Source organism: Macrotis lagotis, chromosome 7 (genome assembly GCF_037893015.1).
Source record: "Macrotis lagotis isolate mMagLag1 chromosome 7, bilby.v1.9.chrom.fasta, whole genome shotgun sequence".
Lineage (NCBI taxonomy): Eukaryota > Metazoa > Chordata > Mammalia > Peramelemorphia > Peramelidae > Macrotis > Macrotis lagotis.
Genome location: NC_133664.1, coordinates 186,159,084 through 186,173,698, shown reverse-complemented (window position 1 = coordinate 186,173,698; position 14,615 = coordinate 186,159,084). Strand labels below are relative to the sequence as shown.

At 40.3% G+C, this 14,615-nt stretch overlaps 2 protein-coding genes across 9 annotated transcripts in view; one reads left to right on the top strand and one right to left on the bottom strand.

Annotated features, from left to right (window-relative positions):
* Positions 1–8,356, bottom strand: part of DNAI7 (dynein axonemal intermediate chain 7) — a 116,671-nt gene extending 108,315 nt beyond the window's left edge. For 3 of the 4 annotated variants that reach the window (XM_074194229.1, XM_074194231.1, XM_074194232.1), the window contains exons 1-3: positions 7,867–8,356; positions 6,942–7,028; positions 6,128–6,145 (exon numbers count right to left, since the gene is read on the bottom strand). In XM_074194229.1, coding sequence (XP_074050330.1) covers positions 6,128–6,145; positions 6,942–6,944 — 21 coding nt within the window. In that variant the 5' untranslated portion in view covers positions 6,945–7,028; positions 7,867–8,356. Of the gene's footprint in view, positions 1–6,127; positions 6,146–6,941; positions 7,193–7,866 lie in introns of those variants that run through there. The other variant, XM_074194230.1, reaches the window with a different exon arrangement.
* ETFRF1 (electron transfer flavoprotein regulatory factor 1) lies at positions 7,034–14,593 on the top strand. Of its 5 annotated transcripts, XM_074194238.1 has the most exons (4): positions 7,034–7,052; positions 7,885–7,967; positions 13,780–13,877; positions 13,962–14,593. In XM_074194238.1, the coding sequence occupies exons 3-4, from the start codon at positions 13,827–13,829 to the stop codon at positions 14,184–14,186; spliced, it is 276 nt and encodes a 91-aa protein (XP_074050339.1). In that variant the 5' UTR covers positions 7,034–7,052; positions 7,885–7,967; positions 13,780–13,826; the 3' UTR covers positions 14,187–14,593. The 5 variants fall into 5 exon arrangements, with proteins under 5 accessions (XP_074050339.1, XP_074050338.1, XP_074050341.1 ...); XM_074194237.1 differs by lacking the exon at positions 7,034–7,052 and having other exon boundaries at positions 7,772–7,967; XM_074194240.1 differs by lacking the exons at positions 7,034–7,052; positions 7,885–7,967 and adding an exon at positions 8,135–8,577.
* The last annotated feature ends 22 nt before the right edge of the window (positions 14,594–14,615 follow it).

Here is a 14,615-nt window from a genome sequence, read left to right as displayed (position 1 = left end):
TAGTAGGAGACCTCAACCTCCTGCTATCAGATCTAGATAAATCCAATCATAAAACAAACAAGAAAGAAATTAGGGAGGTAAATAGATTGTTAGAAAAATTAGATATGGTAGACTTATGGAGGAAACTGAATGGGGATAGGAAGGAATATATCTTTTTCTCTGGAGTACATGGAACTTATACAAAAATTGACCATGTACTAGGACATAAAAACCTAATGATCAACTGCAGAAAGGCAGAAATAGTGAATACATCTTTCTCAGATCACAATGCAATAAAAGTCATATGCAATACTGGGCCAAGGCGATATAGACCCAGAACAAATTGGAAACTGAATAACCTCATTTTAAAAAAATGAGTGGACCAAAAAACAAATTATAGAAAGAATTAACCATTTTATCCTAGATAATGATAATAATGAAACAACATACAAAAACCTATGGGATTCATTCAAAGCAACTCTGGGGGGGGGGGATATATTATAGCTCTAAATGCTTATATGAATAAATTGGAGAAAGAGGAAATCAATGAATTAAACATGCAACTAAAAAAATTAGAGAAAGAACAAATCAAAAATCCCCAATTAAGTACCAAATAAGAAATTCTAAAAATTAAAGGAGAAATTATTAAAATTGAAAGCAAAAAAACTATTGAATTAATAAATAAAACCAAAAGTTGGTATTATGAAAAAACCAATAAAATTGATAAACCTCTGGTCAATTTGATTAAAAAAAGAAGAAAACCAAATTGCTAGTATCATAAATGAAAAAGGTGAACTCACCACCAACGAGGAGTAAATTAAAGTAAAAATACGAAATTATTTTGCCCAACTCTATGCCAATAAATTTGATAATCTAAGTGAAATGGATGAATATTTACAAAAATATAAGTTGCCCAGGTTAAATGAAAAAGAGATTAAATACCTTAAGAATCCTATCTCAGAAAAAGAAATTCAACAAGCCATTGTTGAACTCCCTAAAAAAAAAATCTCCAGGGCCTGATGGATTTACAAGTGAATTCTACCAAACATTTAAGGAATAATTGGTTCCAATCCTATATAAACTCTTTGGAAAAATAGGGAAAGATGGAACTCTGCCTAACTCTTTCTCTGAAACCAATATGGTACTGTTACCTAAACCAGGAAGAGTTAAAACAGAGAAAGAAAATTATAGACCTATCTCCCGGATGAATATAGATGCAAAAATCCTAAATAAAATCTTAGCAAACAATTACAACAAGTCATCACTAGGATAATACATTATGATCAAGTAGGATTTATTCCAGAAATGCAGGGTTGGTTCAATATTAGGAAAACTGTTAGTATACTCAATTATATCAACAACAAACCTATCAGAAATCATATGATCATATCAATAGATGCTGAAAAAGCTTTTGACAAAATACAGCATCCATTCCTATTAAAAACACTAGAGAGTGTAGGAATAAATGGACTGTTCCTTAAAATAATTAGCAGTATCTAACTGAAACCATCAACAAGCATTATATTCAATGGGGAGAGGCTAGAGGCATTCCCAATAAGATCAGGGGTGAAAGAAGGATGCCCATTATCACCACTACTATTTAATATTGTATTCAAAATGTTAGAAGCAGCAATTAGAGAAGAAAAAGAAATTAAAGTAATTAGAATTGGGAAAGAAGAGAGAAAACTCTCACTCTTTGCAGATGACATGATGGTCTACCTAGAGAATCCCAAGAAATCATCCAAAAAACTCCTGGAAACAATTAGCAATTTTAGCAAAGTTGCAGGTTATAAAATAAACCCTCATAAATCTTCAACTTTTCTATATATATCTAGCAATAAACAGCAGGAAGAGCTAGAAAGAGAAATCCCATTCAAAGTAACCTCAGACAATATAAAATATTTGGGAGTCTATTTGCCAAGACAGACTCAGAATCTTTTTGAAAACAATTATAAAACACTTCTCACCCAAATTAAATTAGATTTAAATAACTGAGCAAATATCAACTGCTCATAGATAGGTAGAGGTAATATAAGAAAAATGACAATTCTACCAAAACTAAACTATCTGTTTAGTGCCCTACCAATCAAAATTCCAAAAAATTACCTTAACGAGTTAGAAAAAATTGTAAATAAATTCATATGGAGAAATAAAAAGTCAAGAATTGCCAGGAGCTTAATGAAAAAAAAGTGCAAAAGAAGGTGGCTTAGCCCTACCTGATCTAAAATTATATTATAAAGCATCAGTCATGAAAATACCAAGCCAATGCTTGGTATTGGCTAAGCAATAGAGTGGTGGATCAGTGGAATAGACTAGGTGTAAAAGCAGGAGATGATTATAGTAATCTGCTGTTTGATAAACCCAAAGAGTCTGGCCATTGGGATAAAAACTCCCTCTTTGATAAAAATTGCTGGGAAAATTGGAAGTTAGTATGGAAGAAACTTAGATTAGACCAACCCTCACACCCCTTACCAAGATAAGATCCAAATGGTTACAAGACACAGACATAAAAAACAATACTGTAAGCAAATTAGAAGATCAAGGACTAGTCTACCTGTCAGATCTATGGAAAGGGGAGCAGTTTATGACTAAGGAAGAGTTGGAGAACATCACCAAAATCCAATTAGATGATTTCAATTACATTAAATTAAAAAGTTTTTGCACAGATAAAACCAATGTAACCAAGATCAAAAGCAATGTAGTAGATTGGGAAACGATCTTTACAACTAATGATTCTGACAAAGGACTCATTTCTAAAATATACAGAGAACTGAGTCATATTTTTAAAACAAAAAGCCATTTCCCAATTGACAAATGGTCAAAGGATATGCAAAGGCAATTTACAGATGAGGAGATCACAGTAATCTATAGCCATATGAAAAAATACTCTAAATCATTAATTATTAGAGAAATGCAAATTAAAGCTTCCCTGAGGTACCACCTCACACCTCTCAGATTGGCCAGTATGACCAGGAAGGATAATGATCATTGTTGGAAGGGATGTAGGAAATCTGGGACACTATTACACTGTTGGTGGAGCTGTGAACTCATCCAACCCTTCTGGAGAGCTATTTGGAACTATGCCCAAAGGGCAACAAAAATGTGCATACCCTTTGACCCAGCAATACCAGTACTGGCTCTATACCCTGAAGAGATGAGGAAAAAGGATAAAAAGGATAAAAAATACAAAAATATTTATAGCAGCCTTATTTGTGGTGGCAAAGAATTGGAAATCCAGTAAATGTCCTTCAATTGGGGAATGGCTTAGCAAACTGTGGTATATGTATGTCATGGAACACTATTGTTCTAATAGAAACCAGGAGGGACGGGATTTCAGGGAAACCTGGAGGGATTTGCATGAACTGATGCTGAGTGAGATGAGCAGAACCAGAAAAACACTGTACACCCTAACAGCAACATGGGAGTGAATGTTCAAGCTTGAAGGACTTGCTCATTCCATCAGTGCAACAATCGGGAACAATTTTGGGCTGTCTGCAAAGGAGAGTGCCATCTGTATCCAGATAAGGAGCTGTGGAGTTTGAACAAAGTGCAAGGACTATTCCCTTTAATTTAGAAAAAAAAACCAGATAGCTTATTGTCTGATCTTGTTACCTCTTAGACTTCTCTTCTCTTTAAGGATATGATTTCTCTCTCATCACACCCAATTTGGATCAAGGCACAACATGGAAACAAAGTAAAGACTGACAGAGTGCTCTCTGTGGGGGGGAGGGGGGAGGGAAGCAAGATTGGGGGCAAAATGTAAAACTCAAATAATATCTTTAATAAAATAAATTTAAATTAAAAAAACTATCTTTACATGTCACTGGAAAAAAATAAAATACTATTAAGATTTTTTAAAAGAGTGCATACAAAATGCTTCCCCCTAAACCTAGAGTGTACTCTATCACAAATAACTGTACATGTAACATAATAAGTATCATGTACATAAGTAATGAGACACATGTGTAAGGAATACACATAACTAAAAATTCCAACATCAGTATCAGTAAACATTTATTAAGCAATTACCATGTGCCAGAAGAGTTCCTACTCTTAAGGAACTCATTATCTAATGGGAATGACAACATACAAATAAATGCATTCAAAGCAAGCTTTATATAGGATAAATAGAATAAAATTAATAGAAGGGAGGCACTAAAATTAACAGAGTGTAGATGGCTTCCTATAGAAAGTGGAATTTTAATTGAGACTAGAAGCTAAGGAGGTCAGAGTGGAGAGGAGAGAGCATTTCAGGAATGAGGAATAGGCAGAGAAAATGACCAGAAATGAGAAACAGAGTATCTTATTTATAAAAGAGCCAGGAAGCCAGAGTAACTGGCTCAAAGAAGTTATTTTTGGGAGTAAAGTGTAAGAAGACAGGAAAGGTAGGGCCTAGGTTATGAAGGACTTTGAATGTCAAACAATATCATGCATTTGATAGGGAGGCATTAGGAAGCCACTGGATTTATTGGGGGGGGGCATGAAAGGATGGAGGAGGAAGAATTAGGACATGACTTAAGAGTTTAGAAAAATCACTTTAATGGCAGTGATAGATAGGAGAATGGATTGGAACAGGACAAGATTTGAGGCAAGCAGTCTCATCAGCAGGCTACTGTAATGATCTAGATGATCTAGATGATGAGGACCTGCACTAGGTTAGTGTATTGTCAGAGATGTTGAAAAGATGAAATCAATGAACCTTAGCAACAGATTAGATATTGTGGTGGGGTGAGGCACTGAGAGGTAGTGAGGAACAAAGGATGACTCCTAACAGAAAGCTTGGAAGGTGTTGCTCTCTGTAGTAATAGGAAAGATAGAAGGGTTTAGGGAAGAAAACAATGAATTCCAGTACGGATACACCGAGTTTAACATGTGTACTAAGCATACATTTCAAGATATCCAAAGAATAGATGGGAGAATGAAGATCAGTAGAGACAATGGAGAAAGATATTTAGCATAGAGAGAGTAATTAAATCCATAAGGGCTGATGAGATCCTCAGGTAGGACAGTAGAAGAAGAGCTCACAGTGCAGAAATCTGAAGGTCACCCATGAACACAGGGTGTGATCTGTAAGAGGATCCAGGAAAAGAGACAGAGAAAAACTCTTTAATAGGTAGAAAGAAAACCAGGAGAACAGTGTTCTGAAAACTGATTATCTGAAAAGATTATCAAGTAGAAGAAAGGGATACCAGAACTGCAAAGAGGTCAAGGAGAATAAGGACTGAAATGACTGAACAACAAACAAGATACTAAAACAGGAAATGCTGCCCAAAATAGGAAATTCTTTTCTTATTTTTTTAAAATTAAGTTTTGCATACTGTAAGGCTTATACGTGAACATTAAATTTTCTTTTAAGTAGATCCTAACTTCTTATGACTTCTTGGCTGGACTATTAAAAAGTAATTTTTTTTTTGCAAACTCCATCTCATCCCTGCTTTTGTGAGAACTCTCCCAGTGAAGACTTTTCCCCTTCACTAAGAAAAAATGGTAGCTTCTTCAAATATCCTTCTCAGGATATTAGCACCTTTAGTGATACTGCCACCCACACTGAGAAAGCATCTTCATCTCCCTGGAATGTGGGACATCCTTTCACTAATTCTGAGAAACTGGCTCCCCTCCCAAAAAAGAGCTACCTTTGTTTAAGGCAGTTTGAGTGTGCTAAATAAGTGTAAAGTTGAACAGTTCAAAACATTTATTAAAAGCCTAGGAAGAACATTCAGGGGGGTGGCTAGGTGGCACAGCAGACAGTGCACCGGCCTTGGAGTCAGGAATACCTGGGTTGAAATCCAACCTCAGACATTTAATAATTACCTAGCCGTGTGGCCTTGGGCAAGCCACTTAACTCCATTGACTTGCCAAAAAAAAAAAACAACACAAATTTCAATTGTCAATCTTAGTAGCTATTAAGTTTGTGTGGTTTTTTGGGGGGGTTTTAAGGATCTTTTTAAAGTTCTATCTTGCCTTTCAAAGGCTTACATATTGTTAGTGGTCTTAAGTTTGTATTACATAAGTTGTAAAGAAATTTAAAAGCTCAACTGCTAAAATCTTAGCAAAAGTAAAGATGAATATTAAATGAACTGTGATGAGAAAAATATATCTCTGTGCGCTTTAAGCTATTTAATTTGAGAAACTAATGATTTGAACCTACCTTTTTTGTTTTGGGAGCCTAGAAGTTGGAAAAACAAAAGATTATAAAGTCAATAAGTATTTACACACATAACCCAAAAAAATTTTAAAAACCCAGCCTACCCCCACAAACAGAGATGCTACAACAGGTAGGTGCAGGCTAAGAGTACTCTAACAATCTATACCCCTTCAACAACTCAGTATAATTCATTGACTCTTATGATGGGACAATAGGAATTAAAATAGCATTTATAAATGAGTATGAAGGTTTGCAACATACTTTTACCTATTTAGCAACACACACACACATGGTTTCTATCTCAAAGGCATTATGGTAAAGTGTATTATCAGTCACCAAGTTGCAGGCTTGGGTGCACTTAGATCTTGTTTCTGTTTTATTTTCATGCAAATTGTAATATGAAAGTGGCAAGTGGGCATTCGCCCGTTTGTGCCTTAGGCACTAGTTTCTGGGTCCCTCAACTTGCTGTAGAAAATCCTGAATTCCTAAATTCCTCCCTCTGTAATGGGGGCGCTCGAGAGAACGCCGAGGCACCCCCACCTGCTAGCGCACACGTCCTGGGCCCCTCATCCAGCAAACCTCCCTCCATCTCTCCTGACATCCTGTCCCAAAAGTCCTAGTGCACTACCATGTTTCTGGGGGGGTTTTTTGTTTTTGTTTGTTTCGTTTTTCTTGACAGCTTAAAACTACACAAAGGTTCGGGGAGCATTCTGCATCATAAACATGTAGTCCACTGTCTTTAGATAAGGAGGCAAAGCTTGGCGCCCACCTCCGCCCCTCCCCCAACCTGCTCTTCCTTGGAGTGTCCGAAACTTACCATGATCAAGAGATTGAACACTTCTGCCCTAAGCCTGCGGCGGGAGCTGGCACTCTGTTGACGCTCCGTTGCCTGGGCTACCGGCCTCTAAGGAAAGGCGGGGGCAGTAATGTGAGGTTCTGCATCCAGCCCTTTCCCCACCTGGCGGCGGCTCCTCCACACTAGAGAGCGTGCCGGCTCGGCTGACCGGCCAGGGCTTTGCCCGAGGCTCTAGCTTCGCGCAGCCGCATTTAGCACCTCACTCCCTCCACGCCCACAGCCTCGCAGCCCTGCCCCCTCTCCCTCTGAGCTTCCCACTTGTTCTCAGAGAAGTAGAGCCCGCCCCCTCTCCCTCTGAGCTTCCCACTTGTTCTCAGAGAAGTAGAGCCCGCCCCCTCTCCCTCTGAGCTTCCTATTTGTTCTCAGAGAAGTAGAGCCCGCCCCCTCTCCCTCTGAGCTCCCCACTTGTTCTCAGAGAAGTAGAGCCCGCCCCCTCTCCCTCTGAGCTTCCTATTTGTTCTCAGAGAAGTAGAGCCCGCCCCCTCTCCCTCTGAGCTTCCTATTTGTTCTCAGGGGAGTGGAGCCCGCCCCCTCTCCCTCTGAGCTTCCCATTTGTCCTCAGGGGAGTGGAGTCCGCCCCCTCTCCCTCTGAGCTTCCCATTTGTCCTCAGGGGAGTGGAGTCCGCCCCCTCTCCCTCTGAGCTTCCCATTTGTCCTCAGGGGAGTGGAGCCCGCCCCCTCTCCCTCTGAGCTTCCCATTTGTTCTCGGGGGAAGAGCCCGCCCCCTCTCCCTCTGAACTTCCCATTTGTTCTCAGGGAAGAGCCCGCCCCCTCGCCCTCTGAGCTTCCCATTTGTTCCCAGGGGAGGAGAGCCCGCCCCCTCTCTCCCTCTAAGCTTTCCATTTGTTCCCAGGGGAGGGGAGCCCGCCCCCTCTCTCCCTCTGACCTTCCCATTTGCGTCCAGGGGAGGGGAGCCCGACGGCCTCACTGGAGTTTTACGCCGCGGCGGGCGGCCCTGCCGGAAAGCGTCTGGGTTTGCGGCAGAAGGTGAAGTGTTTCGGCTGTTGCCGCGCCCGCGTCTAGGGAGGGGGACCCGCGGGGGGGAGCGGAGGGGGAGGGGCGGGAGGGTCTTTTCTTCCGCCCTCCATCCCCGGGGCCACGGTCCGGCTCCACCCGCCCTTTACCCGAGCGCGGCCTGGCCGGGCCGCCGTGCCGGACCGGAGTTGGGGGCGGGTCGGAGGGGGCGTCTCCCGGCCCGAGGGGTGCTCCTGCCTTGATTGGACGGGACTTGAGGGCTGGGTCCGGACGCCCTCCGGGCTTGACCCCGCGGGGGACCCAGCTCCGCCCTGCCCACGGGCAGTTACTCTGAAAGGGGAGCTGGGGGCTCGGCCTGGGGAGACCGAAACCCCCGCGTGGGAACCCCTTTGCGTGTAGGTCGCGCGGGCCTCCTCGGGCTGCTTGCGGTGTCGCTGTACAACCAGGGCGTCGGGGCTCAGGCGGAGCCGCGCAGAGACGTGACGCCCGGCCGTGAGCTCAAAAATACCTTTCACCGTAATTCAGAATTACTCGTGTCCTTGGTATCCCTCTCGAATGCATTGGAGTGCTTTCGGGCCTGCGGCGCGAGAACCCTCCCAGGCATCTCATCCCATGTCAGCCAGTAAGTCACTGCAGCCAGGCCAGCCCCAGAACCCTCCCAGGCATCTCATCCCATGTCAGCCAGTCACTGCAGCCAGGCCAGCCCCAGAACCCTCCCAGGCATCTCATCCCATGTCAGCCAGTAAGTCACTGCAGCCAGGCCAGCCCCAGAACCCTTCCAGGCATCTCATCCCATGTCAGCCAGTAAGTCACTGCAGCCAGGCCAGCCCCGGAACCCTTCCAGGCATCTCATCCGATGTCAGCCAGTAAGTCACTGCAGCCAGGCCAGCCCCAGAACCCTCCCAGGCATCTCATCCCATGTCAGCCAGTCACTGCAGCCAGGCCAGCCCCAGAACCCTCCCAGGCATCTCATCCCATGTCAGCCAGTCACTGCAGCCAGGCCAGCCCCAGAACCCTCCCAGGCATCTCATCCCATGTCAGCCAGTAAGTCACTGCAGCCAGGCCAGCCCCAGAACCCTCCCAGGCATCTCATCCCATGTCAGCCAGTAAGTCACTGCAGCCAGGCCAGCCCCACAACCCTTCCAGGCATCTCATCCCATGTCAGCCAGTAAGTCACTGCAGCCAGGCCAGCCCCAGAACCCTCCCAGGCATCTCATCCCATGTCAGCCAGTCACTGCAGCCAGGCCAGCCCCAGAACCCTCCCAGGCATCTCATCCCATGTCAGCCAGTAAGTCACTGCAGCCAGGCCAGCCCCAGAACCCTTCCAGGCATCTCATCCCATGTCAGCCAGTAAGTCACTGCAGCCAGGCCAGCCCCGGAACCCTTCCAGGCATCTCATCCGATGTCAGCCAGTAAGTCACTGCAGTCAGGCCAGCCCCAGAACCCTTCCAGGCATCTCATCCGATGTCAGCCAGTAAGTCACTGCAGCCAGGCCAGCCCCAGAACCCTCCCAGGCATCTCATCCCATGTCAGCCAGTCACTGCAGCCAGGCCAGCCCCAGAACCCTTCCAGGCATCTCATCCCATGTCAGCCAGTAAGTCACTGCAGTCAGGCCAGCCCCGGGCTGCCTGCTCAGGAGAAGGCCAAGTCCTTTCTTGGCTTCCATTCTCCTCTCTCCACACATCATCTGGCACTCAACTACCAAAACAGTTTTCTTATGGCCAGATCTGACTCCACTGCTCCTTAGTAAAGCTAGATGGAACGGTTTCACCACTCACACGCAAAAACACAAAAGATGAATCCCAAGACCATAGTGAAAGCCCCTTCCCGCTCCGAATCCCTAAATGTAGATTCCTGTGTGGAAGCATTATGCCAAGGAGGCTCTTTTGCAGTTATTTGTGCTAGTTTTTTTAAAGAACAGATAGAAAATTGTTTAAAAGTGAATCCTAGAGAAAGTTTTTTCTCCTGTATTATTAAGAATTGTGACAAAACAAAATGCTCTCTCAGATCAAACATCCCTTAAAGGATTCAGATTAGTGTTGAATGAGAAACATTCCGCAAGATTACTTTTCTGTAATGTTGCTTTGCTTTTAAGAGAAGGCAAAGGATTATTAAATAGTCCTTTCAAGATACTGAAAACAAAAGGGCTCCAAATTATTGTTTTAAATAGTGATAAAAGAAAAATAACTAGACTTGTTAAATTTCATTTATTGAAATTTATTTTAATAGAGGTGGTTTGGAAGACTGGAATTTACTTCATCACCTTTTTTGTCAAAGCAAAACAAATGAAGAACTTCATTATATAAATTTAATAATATATTTTGACTTCCCAGTTTTCTTGATGAAGAAAGTGAGGTAGGGAGAAATTGTTAGCAACTTGAACTCACCAACTAAGGAACTTCACATCCTCTGTTTAAACCAAAAAGGAAAATTTGATTTTGGTGACTGTCTCCTTTTATTCTTAATCCATTAAACAGAGTTCACTGATTAAACCAAAATGATTCAGTTTAATTCAGTAAACATAATATGAGCAAGGTGTGTGTGTATATATATTTATTTACCTGTGTAGCCTTGGGCAAGCCACTTTACCCTATTTCCCTTGCAAAAAATAAAAAGAAAATTGAAAGACACAAAGTTTCGCCAGTAGGGAGGTACCTGAGTGAACTTGGAAGGGAGCTAAGTGGCAAAGTGAATAGAGAATGAGGCCTACAGTCAAAAAGCCTGAGTTCAAATGTCACCTCAGATATGCAGCCCTTGTGATGCTAGGCAAGTTCCTTGGCCTCTGCCTATTTTTCTTATCTGTAAAATGAAGCACCTACTTTGCTTTGAGGACCAAATGAAATATTAGCACAGTGTCGGGCCCATAATAGGTACTATATTGTAGTAGTAGTAGTAGTAGTAGTAGTAGTAGTAGTAGTAGCATAAAGATTTATAGAAAATTCATTCATTCCTGGCATGGTTTCTGCATTTTGCAAGCAGGAGATAGAACTTCAAATTGAGTAGTATGGTCCGAACAAAGAGGGGAATAAGTGTAGAATGCTAAATTGGAGCCAGATTGTGGGGCATACCAAACAATACTGTAGTACTTTTGTTATTCAACAGTTTGTAAAGTGATAGAACTAAGGAAGATGATTTTAGCAAGTATGTTTTGGAAGAATTCAACCAGGTAGTTTGGAAGCAGAAACGTTACAATATTTTATGAATCCAGGAAAGAAGAAACAAATAGTGAGAGATGCCAAAGATGTAAACTGATAGGTTAGAAATGAGTGATTTATAAAAGCAAAGTTTTATTATCTAACAAAGTTTTTACCTACATAGAAATGAAAGGGGTTTTTTTTAAAGGGTTAAACTTTTTTAAAATGGTTAAATATTTAAAGAGGACCCATGGTACAGCAGAATGCCAGCTCTGTCAGAAGTCAGAAGGCCTGGGTTTAGATCTTAACTCTTGACTTTTAATGTCAACTTAATTTTCCTAGGCCTCCGTTTCTTCATCTAAAAAATGAGGACACTGAACAAGCTATTCTTTGGGGTCCCTTATCACTTGAGATCTATGACCCTATGTAACATGGAGGACATTTCAGATATTACAACTATATCACTAAAGTTTTTTGGTTTTTGTTTGGATCTGTGACCATATGGATTCTGGAGTTCCTTCTAACAATGCAGATCACAACTCATCCAAGCCTGCTGATTCTATGCAGCTCTTGTCCACATCTTCCCAAAAGTTCACAACAGAGAGAAACCAATGTGCTGGAGGCCATTTTGCTTCCTTTCAGCCTAAATGGTACCAGTAGACCCTATGGTTTATATCTGCCCATCACATGACCAGCCTATCTTGTTCCCATCATAACATACAGTTCCTTAATGACATCTTTTACTCCTTTTCTTTTTTAAGTTATAAATTGTCATCTGCTCACCATATTCCTTTCCTTAGACTTCTTTGAGTGATGCTTCTTAGTTGAGATATCAGTGCTCTTTCAATTATCTCTACCATTCAGCAAAATTAATTTAAAAAGTTTGTCACCAATTGAATATCCCTACATTTCATTTTATGGAAATCCTGGTGTGGAAACTCCTACCAATAAACGTAGGCAGCTTATTTTTATGTTATTTATAACGTTTCATGGGGCATTGGTAATAATTAAAGGCATTAGGTGTTAAGACATGATTAGGGTCATGTTCAATCATGTCTAACTTAATGACTCCTTATGAGTTTTGTTTTGCTTTTTTTGGCAAAGACAGTGGAATGATTTGCCATTTCTTCCAGTGGATTAGTGGCTAAGTGTCTTGTCCACGGTTATGTAGCCAGTAAGTTTCTGAGGCCATTACCTCTGTGATCATAGACTATTTAACCTCCCAGGTTAAACTCTAGATCTCTCTCTCTAGGACTATAAAATTAGCATTTAACTAAATCTTGGTAAGAAAGTCTCCACAAAGGATGATATATATCATATACACATACACACACACACACACACACACACACACACACGCATATAATAATGAAATTGAAGGTCCAGACCAAATATGCACCATAACTACTATACACATACACATATAAACAGAGATATATACCCAATTAAGAAGGAATTATATTTCTAGCCTAAAATATTTTTAACATTAAGCTTAGGAAAACTTCAAAAGTATAAATATGCTATAAGGCAATGGTCGTTAACATTTTTTTTGGTTGGGGAGGTATGACTGTCAAGCCCTTCTCATTGATTTTTTTAAATGAATAAAACAGAATTATAAAGGAAACTATATATAAATACAATTTTTAAAGATTCTTTTAGTTGTAGTGCTATAATGTTATTTCTGTACTTTGAGTAATAAAAGATTTTCAGTTTTTTTTAAAGTCTGTGACCATAAAGGATACTGGTTACATCCTTACATCTATAGTAGTTATGTAACTGCTTTTTCATTTGTTAAAATTTTATTATACATGACACAGAAATATGTAACACTTAACAGCTGATATAAGTAAAACTTTTTGTTCTTTGAATCTGATCACTTGAATTTTGGAGTTCCTTCTAACAATGCAGGTCACAGGGCCTGCTGATTCTATGCATCTCTCATCCACATCTTCCCAAAAGTTCACATCAGAGAGGATCCAATTTGCTGGAGGTCACCTTTGCTTTCTTCCAATTTAAATGCACGTTCTTCCAAACTTTCATTTTTTTTTATATTTGTATTCCCAGGCATTTGAAATAGATGCTTAATGAATGCTTGATGACTTACTGAATTTAAACTTTACAGGACTAGGGAATAAGTAGGATCTTAAAATGCTTAAATATATAACCCACATACTTATTGATGAGGATGACACAGAATGGCTGACCACTTCAAGGGAAATGCCACATAAGAAAAAAGTGGCAGCAAAACTAGTCTTCCAAACAAGTTTCGAAATACACACTGGAACAAAACTCATTAAAGTTATGCATGTGTAAAAATGGGAGAAAGGAGGATTTGAAAACTTGATTTGAAAAAAATCAAATTTTAACATTTTCAGATAGAAAAACAATTTTTGAAATTTTTGAAAAGCTAAGGCTGTATACTTAGAGCCTCTACAACTTTGGGACAAAATTACTTCTCTTCACCACAAGTTTCCTTATTTGTAAAATAAATTGCTGTGGATTAGCTAGTTCTACAATTGTTTCCATCTTTAAACCCTACTGTTCCTCTGAATTTCTTATTTATCAAATAATTAAGAAATGAGAAGCCAGATGCTTTGTGTTTAATTTTCCAAAAGGTAGCACAAAATCTTTTGCAAAGAGCTGCTCCAATTTTAATTTTATTTATTAGTTTAAAACATCTGCTTTTCCAGGTATGTGCGTTTATACATATGAAGACAGTGAATATTTTCAGTGACAAATGAAAATGGCTAACCTATTAAGAGGAGAAGTTTTGAATCTTTATAAAAATGTAAGTATCTATTACTAGCGCCAATAATCTTAATATTGCAATGGTGCAAATTATTTAGGAATATAAAACATGTTTGTTTTTAAGCTGCTGTATGTCGGAAGAGACTATCCAAAAGGAGCAGACTACTTTAAAAGACGTTTGAAGGCAGCTTTCCTTAAAAACAAAGATGTGAAGGACCCAGAGAAGATCAGAGAACTTATTGCACAAGGAGAATTTGTAATAAAAGAACTAGAAGCCTTGTACTTCCTTAGAAAATACAGAGCTATGAAGCAACGCTACTACCACTTAGAAGATGACAAAACTAAATGAATTTTTATTGTTCCAAATGTAGGTTACTCCTTGGATTGCCCGAGCAATAATTGGTGGCATTTCCTTATATGTAAATCAGATATTACAAAATAATTTTAATACATAGGATGTAAACAAAAATGCCCAGGATACCTGAAAAGCCTTCCTGAACTTTAAAAATTATTTTAATGGGTGCCAGCTGATAAGGCTATTGAGCAAAATTTTATTGGAACAATTTACTGACTAGGAATTTTAAAACTCCCATCATTAATCAACATCAAAAAAAATGTCCAGTAACCCTTAGCATACTTTTAGATGCTAATTTTAGGTGATGATTATTTTTGTCTTGTATTCACTAATTGTCCCAAAGGAAAAAGATATTTTGCATTGTAAGTAATTTACCAAAGGTTATTAAAGATCTAAATTCAGCCAACTGAGCATTTCATGTTT

Excerpts from the sequence above, each read along its gene's own strand:
- ETFRF1 (XM_074194238.1), top strand. The coding sequence starts at position 13,827 with ATGAAAATGGCTAACCTATTAAGAGGAGAAGTTTTGAATCTTTATAAA. Across the intron at positions 13,878-13,961 it reads TTTTGAATCTTTATAAAAAT|CTGCTGTATGTCGGAAGAGA; the intron begins GTAAGTATCTAT and ends TTTGTTTTTAAG.